The sequence below is a fragment of the Numenius arquata genome, chromosome 3, assembly GCF_964106895.1.
Source record: "Numenius arquata chromosome 3, bNumArq3.hap1.1, whole genome shotgun sequence".
In the NCBI taxonomy this organism is placed as follows: Eukaryota; Metazoa; Chordata; class Aves; order Charadriiformes; family Scolopacidae; genus Numenius; species Numenius arquata.
Genome location: NC_133578.1, coordinates 30279914 through 30300173, shown reverse-complemented (window position 1 = coordinate 30300173; position 20260 = coordinate 30279914). Strand labels below are relative to the sequence as shown.

At 37.9% G+C, this 20260-nt stretch overlaps 1 protein-coding gene across 1 annotated transcript in view; it reads left to right on the top strand.

Moving 5' to 3' along the window:
- The first annotated feature begins 19071 nt into the window (after window positions 1-19071).
- BMPR2 (bone morphogenetic protein receptor type 2) overlaps window positions 19072-20260 on the top strand; it is a 56401-nt gene continuing 55212 nt past the window's right edge. The window contains exons 1-2 of the mRNA XM_074145805.1: window positions 19072-19075; window positions 19792-19965. Of these exons, the coding sequence (XP_074001906.1) occupies window positions 19072-19075; window positions 19792-19965 (178 nt within the window). The remainder of the gene's footprint in view (window positions 19076-19791; window positions 19966-20260) is intronic.

Below are 20260 nucleotides of genomic sequence, written 5' to 3'. Positions count from 1 at the left end.
TTTTCAGAGTAGGGACCATGCCAGAGAATCTATCAGGAATTTTCGTTGTTTTTTCTTCCATGTGTTTTTGGCAATGGCAATACAATAGAGAACTGATGCATTTTGATGGAGTGTTAATTTTTACTTGAATATTATAATGGCGGTTATAGTTCATAGTGGTATCTGAAACAATCTTTTGGTTGTTCTTGCTTCCATAATGCTGAATTTCATGCAGAACAGTGGAACCAATGAAATAAATTCACAATAATCTGTCATTGATCACTGGATGGCTGTATAAAAAATGTCAATGGTGCCTTTATTCCAGTCTTCTATCTTTTCCTAGAGGTAAAACAACCTAGGCTTAGTTTACAATCTCTGTAGTACTTTTTAAAATTTTATTACTATTATTATTTTCCAGGATTTCGATTCAGGGATACACAGCCATTTCTACAAATTGCATTCAGGTAGTTAGGCAGAGTTGATAATCAGCAGCTATAGTGAAACATTAGGAAGTACTCTGGATGCAGTGTAGCGAGTCAAAGAGCTGGGCTACCAGAGAAATCTCCTGTGAAGGGTAGAATTCTGCCTCTGCTGAAATATGTAGCAAACCTATTTCTTACTTTAATGAAGTCAGCCCTTGGGTTGTAAAAGCACTTGAATAAACACCTTGTGTAATTCTTTTCCTGTTCTAGTGACATTTCACACAGGCATTTTAGTGCAGATGTCATGATATTGATTATTTGTTTTCAGAACTGCAAGAATAGATAAATTTATCTGAGTCTGTGTGGTCTTAGCAAGAGCAAATTCTGTGGCAGATGTCCCTGCTAGTCTTCAGAGGCTTTGTAGGAGAGAGAGGCACCTTATGAAAAGCAAGATAGACATGGCATTTTGTTCCATCTGGAATCTGAGTGTGTTGCATCAAGGAAGCTTCAAAAGCTGCAGTTGCTATAGTGATGCTTGCAGTGGTGTTTTTCAGTACTTATTTTCTTTGAACACATATAAAAAGTAAAGCTTAAGAAAATAAAAACTGACAGCCTCAGACTCATTTAGCTTTAAATGGTGGCTTGTGTGGAATCTTTTAAATCAATTTATGCATATCAAGAAAAATGTATAAAATTAAAAGAATGTCTGTTTTGTTCATCCTACTGCCAAGAGTAAATTTTGTTTTTTTAATAGATGAAATTCTTGATTCTTTTAAGATACTGCTTGTGCTAGCGTAGGATTAGTGTTAGTGTATGCTTCAGCAGAAGGTGATGGGGGTGTGCATGCGTATGTCCCATATAATTCAATTGTTTGTAATGCTTTATGACCAGACACTGCTGTGAGGAGCTTATGTCTGATTTTAGATCAGAACACAGGAAGACGTTGCGTGTTACACACCTTCCATTTCCTCTCCTGTTCCATTGCAACTGGTCTTGGTTGGGAAGCCGGTCTGGCTGTGCTGAAGAGGAGCAGAGACCTCCACAGTGTTCCTTGGCTTCTGCCCTGACTTCATCTCTGACTCCAACATTACTATTTGGCACTTGGCTGGAATTTAACAACTTTATTTCAATTTAAATAAAGTGCAAGTGGTTACAGGTGTATACTAAAAAGTTGTAGAAGTGAGAAACGTGGATTAGATCTGGTGATATGACAAGCTCTGGCAGAATTGGGAGCGTCCTGCTTGCCAGAGCTCCTCTGAGAGCTGCTGTGCTGGTATTAAGTGGGAGGCACTTTTAAGTAACCTTTATTTCCCCCCTCTTTTGTATTCTAATAAGTACCCTTTCATTCTGTTGGAGCAGTTGTGGTGTCTCTCACCTCTACCCAGCATGCTTTCATTGAACTCTTAAGAAATTAGTAACTATGCGGTGTTTACTTTTCTGTCAAATTTGGTTTAAAAAAGGCAAGCAAGCAGTGTTTTATTGTGGAGGTAAAGGAGGACAGAGCCTAAAAAAAAAAAAGAACTTTTGCTGTCTTATGATCTGGTGTCTCTGGCTTATAAAGCAGACCTGTAAGGAGGGGACTTCCAAATTTTTGTATAGGTAGGATCAAACCAATATGGGAGAAATCTCCACTGCCATCCATTCTTCCTGCAGTGCCGTGCCCATCTGTTCGTGAATACACACAGGCCCGAGCTCTTCCTGCTCTGTTTGTGGGTTTGGCTAGCAGGCTCACCCAGGGGTCACCAGCAGGATCTTCCATAGTGGGTGCTTGTGCCAGTCACGTTACTGTAGCCCTGAGAGGTCTTTAGAATGTCCTTACCTTCCTTCCTCCCAGTTCTGTAGTTACGTGTTACCCCATGAAATGAGAGAACAAATTGCTTCCCCTGTACAGGGACTTTGATAAGTGCTTTGTAGTAGTAGGCAACATAACAATAACTGGGACAGTTGTTCTTATTTTAAAATATTTTTTGTTACATCCTTGGAAAGCACAAGTTGGTTCCTGTCCAGGCTTCTTTATAATCAGAAAAAAGACATAGAATAATGACTCAGGGTAAAAAAAAATGCCAAAGTGTGGAGGTCAGGTCACAGGCTGAAGAATGCCAAGGATTGTTGCAATGGAGCCGTGTAGTGCATCAGCTTAATGCATGTGTTGGTATCGGGGGGTTGTTGATGCTTTTTTAATGGCTAAAAAAAGGGGAACTCATTTCTTCATTGTGGGCGTATATTGTGGTAGAAATTAATTTCAGCACAAGCTTGAATGAAGAGAAGAGAGTCACTTTGTGACATGGCAGCTGCTCGTAGGAGCCGTGGTGTTATGTATTAGCGAGTGACCTAGAAAAGGTGTATTGGTACTTACGGGAGAAACTGGCATTTGCTATCAAATGCATCACGTGGGGAGCAGGCAAGGAAGTGATAAGCAGATTGGAAAAAATGAGTGAGAGACAGAATGCTATAGGACTTTGAAAAGAAAGATGGAAAGTATAATGAAGTTGAGCATTAAGGAGAGAAATAGCAAGACAGACAGGGAACCTTACTGCTTGAGGGGTGTGAAAGGGGCATCAAAGGGAGCATAGTAATGAACTCTGCACTGGGGAAAACCTGTTGTGGGACAGATTCCACGCTCACTGCTTCATTAGCTTTTAAAGTCCAAATACTACTGTTACAATAATGGTATTTTATGAGTGAACTCTACTCAGTGTATTCGGAGATTGTGGAATTTCATCATACTTACATTGTCTGTGTTTTTCAGTTACAAGTTAGTAATTTTGCAAAGCCTGCGAACTGTCATGTCTTGTTAACATTCTTCTGTAATGTTGAAAATGCCCTCAAACTTGATTTTCATATAGAAAACTAAATTCTTTTTGTTTAGGACTTGGTTTACATTTTTCCTTTGCTTTCGTGTTTGGCTTTGTATTGAATCAAAAGAGCTTCACCTGATGGGAGTGGTGGCTTTCTGCTGAAAGACTTACTTCTGTAGTTTATGTACTCATTCATTGGGTAGAGAAAGCTTAGTCATGACTGAATTAAATTCCTCATTTTTAATCCGTGGAATGCTCTTTTCCCTCCATAACTGGCAGTCACTGGCTTGCTGTCAGTGATGGGAACAGTTGCGCATTCCCTCTGTTTAACTTTCTTCATTTTCTTTTGGTATTACCCTACAAAGATAACCTGTCCTGGATTTTTGTTTTCTTCTTTTGTGTTCTGTTCTCTTTGCAGAGAAGAGGCGTACATATCTGCCAACATTTTCATTATTTTACTTCCAATTTTGCATTGATAACCATGTTGTACATCCTTATGGTCCAGTGTTCTCAGAGGACACTTACGTCATACTAATTGGAGAGGGTGAAAGGATTAATGAAGCTGAGCATGAGCTGCTTTTTTCTCCTCTGTGAAATCAGACTGATTCTGTTGTTGGGAGCTTCTTCAATTCCTGTTAGTGTTTCTGGTCCCTGAATAATACAGTGAGTAGGTAACATTAAAAGCCACATCAATCAAAGTATTTCCTGTTTTCTCATCCTCATTGTCCTCGGTGACATGCAACTATGATTTAGAAAAAACAAGATGTAATGGAAAATACAGCTTAAAAAATACAGAAGGTATGGATTAGCTGGTGTGTAGACCCTCTTATCAATCTTTACTTAGGTGGATAGATAGGTAGGAGGATTTCAAGAGCTTTTATATAAGGGTGAAAAAAGCTTGCGAACCTGAGAAGTTTACCTTTCAGTGTTATGGGATAGAGACAGCAAGCAAGATTTGGTGAGTAACCACGTTGTAAACAAAGAAGCTGAGGATAAAACTGTGGTAAGCTCCTTTTCTTTAACTACTCTGTCTCATTCAGACAGAGCATTTGAAAACTGAATGGCAGTTATTTCATCTCCTACAGAGGATGTTCAAACACCTGTAAATCCCCAGAAGGTCAAGGAAAGAAGACAAACTGGAGAAAAAGCAAATAGGGGAGGAATAATCTATCTAAACTAAACACTTTTTGGAAAGCCATGCTTTGAATAACTGGTGCGTATTTATACTTCTGTAGTTACCCCTAGGCGGTCGGTCCTCTCTTGACTGGCTGTGAAATTCTGACTTTGGCTTCCTCTTCTGAGATACAGAGGTCATATCAATAGCTGGAAACTGTGATCCAGGTGATCGTGTTTTTCTCCTTGTACAGGAATCATAGGATTCAATATGTAATTCCAAATGACATAGACTAAGCCAGTGTTAGTTAAAGCAAACCATATGCAGCAAAAAATGCCACATCTGTACTTCCGGTAGCAAGATACAGCTCTACTCTGCTGAAATTACTTCTTTTACCAATTACCAGAGGAATGAACTCAGTTACTAGTCTTGAGTTTGCTTCAGTGTCATCTCAAAGGAATGCTTTTACCAGATGAATGAATCACTACTATAATTTCCTTCCACATCTGAATTTTCTTTATAGTTAAGAAATCTTGAATTTCCTTTCTAGTTGTATCCAGTTGGAGTGATGCAAACATTCTCCCATTACCATCATAAAGATGTTGAAAGAACATGATGCTGAAGTGTTAGTAAGATGTTGGTAGAAAACTAAAGACGTTTCCTGTTTTTTGGTAAGCAACGCTGTAAACACTTCAGTATCTTGTTAAATGCTGGGTTTTGCTGCTTTCCTGTTTGGTAGTAGCTCAGTCTTCAGTCAGAACAATTATTCTCATAGTCTTAAGGAGGAAAGTGTTTGGGCGTAACGAACTATTTGAATGCTCTTTAATAACAAAGACACTTCTTCTGTTGAGGGCTACCAAAAGTTTGTATTTTGCAAATTTTCCTACACATGAACTGAAAAACTATTTGAAAGCATTTTGTAGATAAACCTGTAACTTCCAAATTGTTCAGTTTTTCTCTTTACATGATTTTTATCCTGGCATCTGATAAGATGTGAATTTTGGCATCTGTTTAGTTTTTAGTAAGATTTGGGGAGAGCATTGAAAAATCAAACCTTCACTGTACAGCATCCTTAGCTCTGAATGGCAGTGTTCTGCAATTCTCTCAACTTCTTCATTTTGTCCGGTTTTACTGTAAGTGTAGTTTATAACTTTAGATTTTCTAAACCCACATGCGGTTCATATTCCATAAGTTCCATTTTTTATGTATAATAAATAAAATAATGACTGCCTTACCCTTCTCTCTGGCAACTGCGGAGTATTCCTAAAAGCACTTTCCAAGTAAGCTAGCTGTCTACAGTCTATGATAATCAGCTGTAATGGCACATAGGCAGCTGGTTTGCTAATCCTTTGATTGCAGTATTAGTTTGTCTCAGAGATTCTGAGAACCTGTCTGATCCTGTAAACGTGTTTAGTGAATATTGTAGAATAAATTATATCTTGCCTTGAGACTCTAAAGCACACATTCACATTATGAGTTGTGTATTTTCACTGTGCTTCTGGGTTTTTCCCTTTTTTGATAGCTATGTTTATGCTAAAAAAAAAAAAGACGTGTCTGTTCTAAAACTATTTAGCAAAAAAATTGGACTTAAATTCATTTAACATTGAAAGGATTTGTATTTTAATCACCAGAAATTGTTCTTATCTGGCTTATCACCATGTCAAGTAATTCAGGCTCGGATCGGGATCTCGTATTTAGAGAGAGATTGTAAATAGGATTTCCATTATACAAATCTATTAAAAAGAATGGGAAACCTACTTTGTATGTATGTGTGGCTTATTTATAATAGGTAGTATTCCGTTTAACACTGTACTTGTGATAAACATAACTTTAATAAAGCATATGTAAACATGAGTGTTTTTCCATGTTTTGCTTTAATTTTCATAAATTAGAGCCAGTTTGCTGAAAAATAGTAATTTAATTAAAAAGCCTGATCTGAATTTCCTTAGACCTGCTTTTTAAATGTTTATTGCAAATTATATTGCTTTCTAATGTTTCTGGTTCAAATTAAAGAGAAAATCTTACTTTATTCAGTTCATAAATGATAACATTCACAATAGTGGCTGACATAGTGCTTAATAATTATATTTTTTTCTAGAGACATCTAAACCAATTAATTAATATTTGTTCAGTGTCCGTATAGTAAATGTATCTAGTAAAAGACTGAAGTCTTTTTAAAAAGTTGAAAATGTAGAGGAAGAAACTTCTTTATTGGTTAATTCTGCTGTTGTGAAGCCTCTCTTTTTTTTTTTTTTTTTTCATTGTTAGATGAGATTTGTCTTTGTTCCTTCCTTATTAGTCCCAAATGCCAAGATGCTATTTGTGCTTATTTCCTGCCCTTGCAGCATGTCTGGTTCAGAAAAAGTGTGAACTCTAAAAATCATGAACTGAAGTGCTTATCATATCTGTGTCTGTGGTAGAGAGCTGCAGTGTGTACAGGGAAGCCCCTGCACAGTCTGGCTCTGTGCTTGCCCCTGGAACAGCTGGTTGGTGGGTTAGGTCGCTAGTGACCTGAAGAACCTGATGTTTTCTGCTCACACTACCTGTTGTGTCTTGTGAGATGTTTTAACCCATGCTACCTGGGGTGTAGTGTAGGGTGAGGAGTTAAGATGGTCTTTTCGAGCATAATTGTCATCATCCTCAGGTGTGTAATCCAAAATGTTAAGCAAGTTGATTACACTCTTTTCTTTGAGTGTCTGTATTTTGGGAGTGTCCTTTTCCATGTTTCCTGTCATTAGCATCAACAAAGATCATTAAAAACAGTCTTCAACTGTTGAAAATGATTATTCTTTGTTTCCTTGTCCCTAGAAGTTTCTTTCTTTGGTGTGGTGTACTGTACTTCAGTACGTGAAAACCAGTCTTTGAAACAAAAGTGTGTTCAGTAATATGGGCTTGTCTGCATGTACCAACCATACCCTTTTTAACTGCATAAGCTTAGAAACCAGAAATTAATGAAGAGCTTGTCTTGACTAGACACTGATTTTTCTGACTATACAAAGTTTGAAAAAGTTGGCTTATATCACCTTCTTAGCTGATGAAGTTGTTATTGGTACAACAAAGACTTTAATGGGAAAGAATGAATGCATAAAGAAAATGTCTGAATTGAATTTAAATAGTTCAGTGCTGTGCCCATAAATTACTAACAAGCTAAGCACTGCAACACCAAGAAATACATCAACAGTGACCTCTGTTCAATAGGCTGATAACCTTGAAGTCTAGCAGAAGCAAAAGTCAGTATTTTCTGGTTTAACCCAGTTCAACGAACACCCATAAATACCTTCAGCTCGCAATTCTTTCCATACCTTCCCTCAGTTAAGGAACACAGAGGAGGAGTGTTTGAAGTAGGTCCCAAGTTCCTGCAGCAGCCCACAGTCTCTTATGAGTCCTTGATAATACCCTGTCCTCTGCATGACTTGGCTTTCACCTTGCATTGCCTGAATTAAGGTGCCTGGGGAGCTGTCACGTTGACCATGTTTTTGACTCAGGATGATGATGGTTTGTGGGATATTCTGTGGCATACCATTAAATGCCTTGAAGACAAAAACTGGAGATGTTTATGAACTTAAACATGTATTCTTTGAGGAATTCTGAAAAGGTGAGAGACTGGATACCCTCATAAAGCGTGTCAGGGTGGAAGCTAGTTTCTGTCTTTTGTTCTTCTCGTTTATTTTTTTTTTCAGACTTAAAGACTGCAGAGCCAAATAGATTATGCCTCTCTAGTCAGTCAAATGATAATATAATGTATATTACTGAGGGCAAAACAGGATTACGATTTTGGAACTTAATTTCCTTGTAGCTTCAGGTCATGGAATGTTTGCTAGTTTTCAAATGTTTCAGTATATTGCCAGTGGTATAAGCTTCTTTTGAAAATGTTTATAGGAAGACTTTTTGTAATATGCTGTAGAAGACAGGCTGTGTGTGTACTATCTTTCTCCAAATTGAAGCTACTGAAAAGTTTTCAAGAAAATGCTTTAGTAATATACACAGTAGAAATGGCATCCCTGCTTGCTAGAAAAGTATGTTACATGTGTTAGGGGAATATCCAGTAACAGACTTTTTTCAAGGGAATCTAAAGTAGACGCTGAAATAATCGATTTTGCTCTGGGAAGTTTGTTACGTCTGAGTTTGGGGCAGAAATACCACATCATTAGTTTGCTTTACTGTTGCTTTTGCTGCAGAGTTTCCTGTGTTATTCCATGCAGATACTTCACTTTGACAGCCCAGATAAACAGAAGCCAGACGCTCTTACCCAGAAAAAAATCCATGAACGCCAGTCTAGGGCAAAGATAAAGAATTCAGGCTTTTTCAGTTCTGTGAATAGACACTGGCCACTGGAAAAGATTATGTGTGACTAAGGCTGTGATTTCTGTTGTGACATAATTGTTAAACAGTAACATCAACATACTTATTTTTAAGGGTTTTTTTATGTCTCTGAATGGAGACAGTCGTTTAGGAAGTGAATAATATTAAAAAAAAATCATAACAATGCTAGGTTTGTTAAAATCCTGTTATATACATATTAATGCTTTCATAAGATTAAATGTAGGCTGAGATTTTTCCAGGAGACCTGGAGAAGCTGCATGTCCAAAATATCATCAAGTCAGTGAAAGCCACTTCCTTCCCTATGTTTTTCTAGAAATCTGGGCTTAAATGACCTTTAGCTTGAGTTGGAGTAATACTTAATAAAGTGGAAGGCATACATTAAAGCTGGCTTACAAAATACTTCTAATTGAAAATGTATCATTTTCTTTTGCCCAACATCATGAATCTGCAAGTTGATTCTTTCTGAGCTGATTTAACTATGTGTAAAGACTGGAATTCCTGTTTGCTTGTGGGGTAAAATAAGCAATCGTTACTTCTTGAGACAAGAAGACGGTGCAAACCGAACAATGTGATTTGAAGCCACAGAGATGCTTTCTGCCCTGTGAACCCCTACAGAAAATAATTGTCTTCAACTTTATTTAAAACTGTGGAAGCTCTTAACATTGCAAAAAACAAGCATTCAGAGTAGAGGGAAAATGTTTTTATGCTTTGTACTCTACCAATGTGCTTAGATTAGATTCTCCCTTAAGCGAGTGTTAAACATACTCCATGATTTGATACTTCCACGGTATTTAATGGTTTGATTGTATAAGTTCTATGCGAATTTACTTCAGCTTTCCAGTATTTGAGCTTGACAGCTTTTTCAGAGGGCTTTTTTGAGTATGCTTGGACCCTTGCATTTCTACATAGGACATACTGGCTGGATTTTGCTTGAATATGGAATGTGAAGTTTTTGGAAAGCGGGCTATAAGTTGAAGTCTGATGGCAAAGAGTATTTTAAAGCTTACAAAAAACGAATGCTAAAAATGCCATGACATTTTACTATTTTTACATTAAAAACCCACAAAACCTTCTGTAATCTCTTGCTGCAAAGCCTGTAACTGTTTCTTAAGTGAACACTTGTGTTAGAAAACGTTGTCAGTCCTGCATAATCTAAAACTAAGATTATGTTATCGTTTTTTAACATACCAGAGTGGGTTTTTCACCACTAACGGGTGATATATTTAGAAATTTTGTATTGGACAGATTGATAAGCTTCCTCCACTACCTGTGTCTTACATACATTTAATTCTAATTCTGTCCTGTTAAAAGTAAATGGTAATTTAGCATAGAGGAAAAAGATGGAAGGAAGAAACCTCCTGAATTAGACTTGTATAATAAAACCAGATGTCCTAACTGCGTACCAGCTGAACACAGCTATAAAACAATGTTAAGGAAAATGCTGAATCGTTGAGGGAAGTAGATCCTTTTTCTGCTTTAGGTATCTACATTCTGGAGGAAATCTTGTAAGGTGAGGGCCTAAGTGGTCTGTTAGTGGCCAAAGTAGAGGTAGTCGAAGGTCAACTTATTAGGGCTCTAGTTGAGGCTTCAGGACACTTGGTTTTAATTCTGTAGTTTGCCCTTCTCTGACCCTGGCTGAGTCAATGAGATATATCCTCATTACAGATTCAGCTTAAATCTCTTCCCATATCTGCTGAAAAATACCTCAGCGTCTTGATGTAAACCATGAAACAGTATTAAACCTGTTGGTTCAAATTTGCTTGAAATTCTTGAATTTTGTCCCAGCAGGTCTTATGCCAGAACACAGGTGTTGCTGGCTTTCTTGCCACTGTATCTTATGCTCTTACTCGTTGGATAAAATTTTGATTCTGTAGTAATGCCTGATTTGGATGAGATTTGCACAGCGAGGTGGTCTGGTTGTTCTCAGAAACATTTAGAAGATTGTGGAAATAAGGCAGTGACACAGTTTATAGGCACTAAGCTCAGGTATTTTTGCATAAAATCTGGCAGCATTTAGGGGCTACATAATTTGTCAGCTGCTAGCAATCTCTGCCATCCTGTTGCTCTCCTGCATGGCTCCTCTCGCTTTAGCTGGGTTCTTCTTAGGTAACGCTTCCTTTGAGAGTAAATTTGGGGGAAAGGAGAATAAGGCCTTCACTGAACAATTTGAGTTGACTGTTTACTTTTGGGGCTCTCCATTCCAATTAACAAAATTCCTGATATGGTGGATGCGTCTGGGCAGAGGCGTGTAACACTAGTGGGCTGCAAAGGGGGCCATGTGTCAGTGGCCCAGTGGCAGTGAGGCTGTGCTAAGGGGGTCAGCACATCCCAGACTGGGCCGGGAGGAGCCCATGGGCCGTGTACCGCAGTGGTGCAAGACAGCAGTGCCTGAGTGGGAAGCAAAGTGTGAACCTTCTGCACACCATGTGAGATACAACACAGCTGCCACACTATCCAGTTCTGTTTTATTCATTTAGTGCTAACAGATCACTGGTACTCCAGAATGAAGCTGAAACACCAACATACCCATGTACTGTTGAAGAATCCACGACAGGAAAAGGTTGGCGTCTCTGTTACTGCTGGAAGTGTTTATCAGCAGACAGCACTCTGTTAGAAAGGGAGTAAGGAGAGAAAAGAGATTTCAAATTCACTTGCTTGCTTAAAGGTCGGGTTGAGAAAAAGGAAAGGCTAAAGTATATCCATGTACAGAAAAGGCAACACTTGAATTTTCTGGTCTCATGCTATTTTGATGGGAAAGGTTCTTGTAGTGAACATAAGTGATTCAGTTATCTGCATGTGCAGTCACTTAATCACTTTGAAATGGGTATCAGTGCTAGCAATCATTTTAGGTTTGGCACTAGCATTTGAAACTGTGATGTTACGCAGCAAAAGCACACAAAACCAAAATAATTTTCGTCAATGAAGGCTAAAGATATGCAGTACTGTGAAGAGATTATTCTAGATTTTAACATTGATTATAAACTGTAAGGCATTTATTGTCAAAATATATTTTGCAGTATTTCTTGAGGTACATAATATGTCCTATGAAATATAGGAGGAGCTGTAATCATTATATTTATTCTCTCGCTTTTTGTTATGAGAGGAAAGCTTATGACCACGGTTGTAAATTTCTGAAGCATTTTTCTTTACTTCCCTGCTTCCCTCCTGGAAGTTCCTAATGTATTCTCTCATGCAAATTTCCATTCTTTCTTATTCATGTCTTTAAAATATTAATCTAGTGGTTGCGTTTGTGGAGCCCAGTTGGAGGACTTCTAGCACAGAAGTTTGCTGTGAAGCAATGGGCCGTGCTGTCTGCCTGGCCGAGCGCTCCCGGCCTGTGTGTTGCCCTGTGCTGCTCCTGACCTCTTGCTCAAAAAGTCCCTGGGCCATTTCTGGTTGGTTTAGACCTTCATGCTTTCATGCCCAATCCTTAAGAGGACAATTTGTTTCTCTTCCTGACCAGTCAGTGCAGATCTCTGCAGTGCAGTTGGTCAAACATGCTATAAAGCAAAATACTGGAAGTGTAAATACATGGAAGATTACCAGACGTTTAACTTTTTTCCTCCCACTCTAGGTTAATATTAAGGATGGTCTGTCTGTAGGAGAATGACTTCTTCCAGAAGACATCTGCTTGTGATATATTTTTATATAAGTGTATACACATATAGAAATACTTGTAATTAAAACCTCTGAGGAGAAAAAGATGAAAAAAGCAGCAGTAGTGTGCTTGCTAAGTGATGGTTTCTTCAAGATTCTGTTCTCTGTACATCATGCCAGAATTCAGCTATCAGTAGTTGAAAGGATGTACTCAAAGGAGCCTCCTGATGTACATTACTTTACTCGCCTTCCTTTTAATAGATTGCATTATGAAGACACGTGCTATCTCATAACCCTGCCTTGAGGGCGATGATGTTTCCCCGTATTGTGTAAATGAAAGAACTCCATAGAGAGCTGACAGGGCCAAAAGAAAACAGGTTTTGTGTCTATGGCTGTTCTGATGAAAATCTCACTAATTCAAAGGACAAGTTACGGAAAAAAAACTTAATCTTTTTTTAAAAAATCTGTTGCAGCCCAATGAGGTTTCCAGTTGAATGTATGGTGACATATATTTAAAGAAATCCCACTAAAGGCAAACAAATACTTGGAAACCTTTTTCATTTTTTGACTTTTTTCAAGTCTTCACTTGTGTGGTCATGAAGGCAGTCAGACATAATTACCAACATGGTACCCATATATGTGGTCTGTGATGGTAGCGAGTCTGTTCTTGTAGATTCCGTGCAAGTTTGTCTTCTGACTGTTATCTGAGATTCTTTGATTTGTCACTTTTGTGTCATGAAATGTATTGCCAGGCTTTAATCCTAAAGTGACACGTCTTTGTTGATTTATTTTTAATCCCGACAAGTAGAACATGGAGTAGAATAATTCTGTGTAGCGTTTGAGTAACATTTGAGTCCTTTTCCTTCCTTTCTCCCTCCCTTTGCATTTGATGCAAATTCCATGTATTGAATGCAAATTCCATGTACTGCATTGAATAGATTTAAGGTCAGGAAGCGTTGATTAAGTACTAGTGGAACTGACTTCCTATGCTATTAATGAAAACATGACTCATGTTCTAAGGATTTGCAGTTGGATTCCTGTAACTTTTGGTATTTTTGTTGTAATTGTTTTCAGTAATTAGATGTTCCTAGAACACAAAATTATCGCAAAAGAATTAGTATATTAAAAGCAATAACAGCCTGTTCGTTTGTTTAAACTCATCCTAGTACACATGAACAGTATATTCATAGCACACGAGATTTCAGACACAGTAGATACACTTGTAATTTTCTTTTGATCTTTGCTGTCCAGAAATATCTGTAGCAGGGAATGAAGGCAACTATTCAAATAGTAAACATATCTTGGGTGTTTTTGTAGCAAACCACTACAAACATCCAGAATTCATGTATTTTGTGTGAATCACTTCTCTGTTCCTGAGCAGTTGGAAATAGCAGTGATAGGGAGAAAATATTGAAAACATCAGTATACTATTTTTCCTATAATAACTTGTTTCCTCAGGTTTTTTTTTGTTGACGGAAAAACTGATAAACACTAAGATTGTAATCATATCAAAATCTGAGCCATATGCCAAAAGGAAATTCATGAAGCCCTGGTGCTTTTTCTTGAAGCTGTAGAGTGGCATGGGGACGAACTCCATGCCTCTCAGAGCTCTGCGGCAGTAAGAGTGAGCCACAGGATGGACTTCGGAAACTATGGGCAATTCCCAGTTCCTTTATGATTTCAGGAAAGTAATTTAATGTAGCCTGTTTCCCCATTCTCCTTTTGGCATATGACAATAAGGTTTCACAATCTGCTTGAACTTAAGTCTGTTAAAGTGTGTGTGGTGATCAGATGCATCACTAACAGCAGCCAAGCAGGAAAACTAAGAACATTTAACGTTTCTTAGATTACTTCTTGAAGCACCCATACTCAATTGTAATGCTGCTCACGATTTAAGCATATTTTTGAAACTGGACTGTAAAGAGTATTTTTTTTTATAAATATAGGTGTAAAATGGGGTGGAAAGCAACAGAAAGTTTTTGGATTTTTTCTGGTTTATGATAGGGAAGTGGAGAGCCTGCCCCACTCTCGCTGTTTTTTCCCTTGGTAGAACTTCTGGGAATGGTGCCTTCCCTTCTTGTCTCTGTTGGAAGTATCTGCTGGATGAGAAAACGGAAGTTTGAGTTCATTTTATTATTTTTATTGAATGATTTTGACATTGTCTGGTACACAAATTCAAGAGGAATGGAAAATAGGCATTTAATTATAAATTCTTCACAATTTGTTGTTCAGGTTTTACTTTTTGTCCTCCTCAATGTCAGCCTATCTGTTGCTACTACACTTGTATGTAGTAGCAAATTTTTTAGTGGCATATGACATGTGAGCATTCGATTGCCATTTATTTGTTTCAAAATCTCTCTCATAGTTTTTCATTGATGGTGAATTGGAAAAGACCTGAACATATAATGAGTTCTATGTGAAGAACAAATACAGGTTACTATGACGTTTACCTTACAAAGATAATAAAAGTACCAAAAGTCCTTTTCTTACTTCTTAAATATTGTGAAACAAATAATAAATTGTTTTCCAGTTTTGGACACAGCCTTTTATGTGACTTTCTCCTTTTTGTAGTCATAATTTCCTTATTTCTAAAACTACACTTTTGTCACTAATTTAATTAGATAATTGTGTTTAAGTACAGTGAATTCTCCAGAGGTGTCCAACAACCCACCCTCCTCTCCCTATCCACATCCCCCTCTCTTCCCCCCACAAAAAAAAGAAGAAAATAATAAGTTCCTTATTTGATTCAGTAGATTTATAATCTTTGGGGGAATACATGCACGTTAGGCTGTTTTTTGTTGTGCTTTAGACCTAATGATGAAAGAGTTACAGACTTACACGTTTATAGAGAAACTGCAATCCCATTTAATGATTTTACTGCAGTTGTTTTTGTGATGCTTAACTTGTGCAGGAGTAATGAGATGGATAGCTTGAAAGGGCCTATGAAAGAGCTGAAACAATATGATTTCTTTTAGTAAGAGCTGTGCTCTGAAGGATGACTTCAGCTGTGCAGCAGATGTCCTGTGAAACCTGTGCTGCCTACACTTATTTTGGTGCTAGGTCTTGGTTTTGTTTGTATGCAGGGATATTTCATGTTTGGGCAAATATACTGTGTAGCTTGGTCTTTAAATGGCTTCTGCATTTTGCTGATTTGAGCATATGCTGCTGGAGCATCTTGGGCCTGTGAAATCTGTAAGGGAAGGAACACTGCACGGTGAACTGTTCATGGGTCCTTAATACTTGGTGAGCACCTCTGTCTGCAAGGGCTTTGCCCTTCATTTTTCTGACACAGGTAGCAAATGGATATATCAAATAGATCGGTTCAAAAGCCTCAGTCTTCATAGGATAAGTTGTTTATTTTAATTGCTCTTGTTGTTTAATAAAGATTTTAACATTTTGGATCTATTTGAACTGAAGACAAACAAGAAAATCCAGTAGTTCTAGTCTTACTCTACCATTTCACCTGACCTGGAGACAAAAAATAGCAGGTAGCCCCAGTGAAGAATATCATTTTTCTGTCTGGTCGCTGTACATTGATTACCTTGAGACCTATGTCCTGCGAGAATCACAGAATAGTTGAGGTTGGAAGGGACCTCTGGAGGTCATCGTGTCCAAGACAAGGTCACCTACAGCTGCTTGCCCAGGACCATGTCCAGATGGCTTTTGGCTATCTCCAAGGATGGGGTTTTAGAAGCAGCAGCTTTGGAATTTTTCCCAGCTAAGCTGCTATAAAGAGCATTGGTGGCTGCCCTTTCACGTTGCAGGTGCAGAGCTCCCAAGGGACAGGTAGATGTGTTTCAGCTCTGAATGCACCATGTATAGCTATTGGCTCCCATGGTGACTTTTAAAAACTGACATGAAAGGTCATCCATGAGGAACACATGTAAATCCAAATGAGCAACAGTATTTTTACCTTGAAGGTTAAGATTTCTGTTGAAATAGGTAAAGTTTAGAACAGGCACCCCAGTACTTCTGTGTGCTTTTGTAGTAGTAGTTCCATTTCTTTTGGGGAAGGTTTAGACATACTTATCTAGGTTGGAGATTGCTTTCAAGGCCTGACTTAAAAATATTTCAGTATTAAAAGTTTTTGAGCTGACTAGTTTCCACTGCCTGAAAGAAGGAAAACTTACTGCCAGATTCCCAGAGCAGGAATGTGCCAAAATCATGGAAAGAAATTGTAGCAGCTCATCTATTCTGTGTTCTTCAAGATGCTTTCTGGACATCTGAATGCCCTGCCCAATTTTCTTCGGCATTACAGCTTCAACAATGAATCCACAGAGGCCATAGAGAAAAATAAAGTAGCTTTTGTTATATGTCCCCTGTTCTCCAGATGTTCCATGCCATCAGAGAAGGGGCAGGGGTCAGCAGGGTATTGCAGTGGGTACTGCTCCCACAGGGGTTGTACTACTCTAAGTTATAATCGAAGCAGGAATGTGCAGTGATCAGCATGAAAACTCTAGTTGTTGGGTGAGTAACCTTTATTTTTTGTTGGAAAAGTTTCCCACTGAGATCATCTGACATTAAATTGTGGCAAGTTAACTTGCATTTTTATTAGTTTGCTAGAAAACTGATAGACACTCAGGTTGCTAGCAGTGGATGTTGTACTTCCTTATTCTTGCCCCTTCCTCCCTTCTGCAGGTATTCTTATAGGACGATACATGTTTTTTTAAATCAGAAAAGCCTTTGGTAGCAACTTGTATTTTCTACAGCATATGGTTGGACAGCATCTAGCAGGATGGTTAACAGCTTTTCTTTTTTCAAGTATCTTCCGCATGTTCTTGCCTCTCAACCTTGATCCTAAGATTTATAGAAAGGTGAAGAGAACAGAAAAGTAGGCAATTAAAGCTGTCTGTGTCTCTGGAGCACAGACATGATATGTGTAACTATATTTCTGAGTAGAAAGCAAAAATAAAAGTTGTGGTTTTTTTCTTTTTCTTCCATTAGTTCAGAGGTTAAAAGACTTTTTTTTTGTTTTTTTAAAGCCCATTGAGCTATTATGAAAGTGCACTTTCCTGGAATTACCTTTTTTTTCCTTTTTAACCACAGATTTTTGATAAGGAAACCAAATCTGTGTGGCTGTTCTATAAATTCTGTTCTTTAATTTATTTTTCACAATAAAGGCAAATTATGAAAGGGCTTATCTTGCAACAATTTGAGCATTCTGTAAACAAACAACGTCTCAGATGACCTTAGTCCCACTCAGCTATCACATGCAACTGATTCTCAAACCTTTGTGGTGTATCTGGGAGCAGATATGTCATGTTTCACAAGGCCGTATGATTCTGTCCCATTCTCTCTTAAATTACAGTTCCATGACAATTTTTTTTTCTCCTTTCGATTTTCAAAAAGTTAGTCAGCTCCAGTTCTCATATGGCAATGGAGTAGTGTCCTTTCATATATTGTTTCTTGGCTAGTCCCGTGTCACGGAGCAGAGAATGCAGGACAGATGCTTCACGCCTGGCATACTCAGCTGTTCCTGAGAATAAAACTACTACGTGCCACTGGCGAGTACTGCTTGAGGCAGCATATGCTAGCTGTTAATGTGTGACCTTTTTGTCCTCAATAACTTGACTAACTCTACTCATTTAGAAAGAAAAAAAATAAATGTGAAATTTAGGCAACTGAGTTCCTGAATATCAAGCCACTGCTTTATAATACATGTATTTATCACTTCAGAACTGTAATTCCAGATGTAAAGTGTTAATTATACATTGACCAGTGTACAGAGAGGTGGGTGAGTAGCATGTACTGCCAGCCAGGTTATTGGAGTACATGGAGCTGCAAGTGATTGAATTACAGTGGCTTAAGAAGTTCCTGTCTCCTCAGCTCAGAGTTTTACCACCACTGAGTTGACATGCAGCTCAACTAATCGTACACGCCCTATTAAACCACTAAAAAATAAGCTAAGTTGTGCTATTTTAATTACTGCTGCCACGGAATAAACTGGGAGTCACTGCCAGACTGCCTTTCTGGATGGTGCAGCTATTTATGGTTGTGTCAGCATAAGAGAATTTTAAATTTTGACTCCTTAATGAACAAACAATAACTGCCTTAGAAGGGAGACTTGTATCTGAGTCTCTTGGTTTGTCATTCTATTACCCAGTCATCTGTGCTGGTGACACAATGAAACAGCATTTTTGCAGGTAGTCTGCCTTGCTGAAACATGGCTTCTTTGGGGCCAGTGCTGCAGAATGAGCAAATAAATAAATCCTTGGTGAGCATGTGTTTTATACAGTACCTTTTAATAATTTACAATTACATATGCTGTATTTTTTTTAAGTTCAAAACCTGTTTTCCCAGAAAACCATTCTACTCCACCTTGCATCTTTTTGCTACCAGTGCTTTCCTGGGAGTTAAAGAACTGGACAAAATCTAGCTGTTGAGATACATAGTACAAATTCTTACTGCAACTGGATGTTTGCTGAGCTGTACTACTGAATAATACTTACAAAGTGCCTTGTAATTACACACCTAGCTTTCCAAGTATTTTATAAAATTATTGAAGGGAAGAATGAAAATATTCCAAAAATCATATTTGCTACAAATGTAGGATTTATTCATCTTAGACTTGATGCCTTCTGAAGAATTTATTGTTTGAATGTGTTTATTTTTCTCTTCCTAAGATGACAGAGGCATATCAGCATGGTTGATTCCTTTCATTGAGGTGATATAAACCAAAAAGTAGTAATCATATGGGTAGAAGATATGAGTTCTTAAGATACTAATTTTTTGCATTTTGTTGATTAAATATTCTTGTAAAAATCAGTATGTTTTTTGTGGGTGGTTTCAGGTTTGTTTTTGTCGTAATAAAAAACCCCAGAGATTTTTTCAGGTGATCATGGGTATTTATTTTTGCACTCTCTTTGTATGTTTTATGATGTTTCTGCTGAACATCCCACAGGGAAACTTTACAGGCAGCATTGTTCCTTTTTGCAGGCAGTGTTTTCCCAGAACTGCTGGTCCGTCATATGGGTTTCACTCTGCTGTTAGTATTTCTGTTGGTGGTCATTAATGCAGTTGTGTGAAAGAGCCCAAACTCATCGGTTGCTGGGCAAAAAGAAGTAAATGTCAGTGCAACGGCTAAATAGCATGTAGAAAAAAGAGATGGGTCAATAGAAAGAGAGTGGGGAAAAAGTCCTCTGAATTAGGTAGGCACTGGGTTGGCAGTCTGAAAAAGATCATCTTGGTTTAGGATCTGGAAACAATTAAGTAACGCATGCAGTTGCTGAAGAAACCAGCTAACAGTTGTGTAACTTATGCTTGAGGACAAATGATGCAGACTATGCAATGAAATTTTTATTCTGCACCTGTGAACTTCAAACATTTGCACATTCATTTTGAAACATCTGCTGAGTTTTTTCTATTCTCTTCATGAAAGTAACTTTGGAATAGACCTATTTTTATTTCTGACTGTTGCAGTACAGTTTAAAGAACAGATACGTATAATTCAGTGTGGTTTTGAATGTAAGATTCCAGAAGACCTTAATCATACTTTTAATAAAGTTAATATTTTATGCATAAAATCACTGACAAAAAAAATATTTTCCTTTGTCTAAAGCTGCGCAGAGTGAGGAGCGGCTGTGTGCATTTAAAGACCCATATCAGCAGGACCATGGAATCAGTGAGAGCCGAATCTCCCAGGAGAATGGCACAATTTTGTGCATGAAAGGTAGTACCTGCTATGGACTTTGGGAAAAAACACGAGAAGGAGACATACATCTTGTAAAACAAGGTATGTAACATTTCAGTGGAAGTGCAGTAGTTTTGCTGGTCTCTTCACTTTTTTGTGATCTAGCCAGCCTATACGAAGACGCACAGCTGCAAAACTGTACATTTCGTTTGTGCATTGTACAAAAGCATAATTTTAAGCTTCCCATTTAGCAATTTTAAGTATGAACAGAAAGTTTGTTTGAAATCAATGACTTCTAAATGAGACCAAAGAAATCAATGCTCAGTGGAAGGAAAAAACACTCAAATTGCTTGTTGCTTAGGATGTCCGGAGGAAGATGACTTTCTTGAATATATCT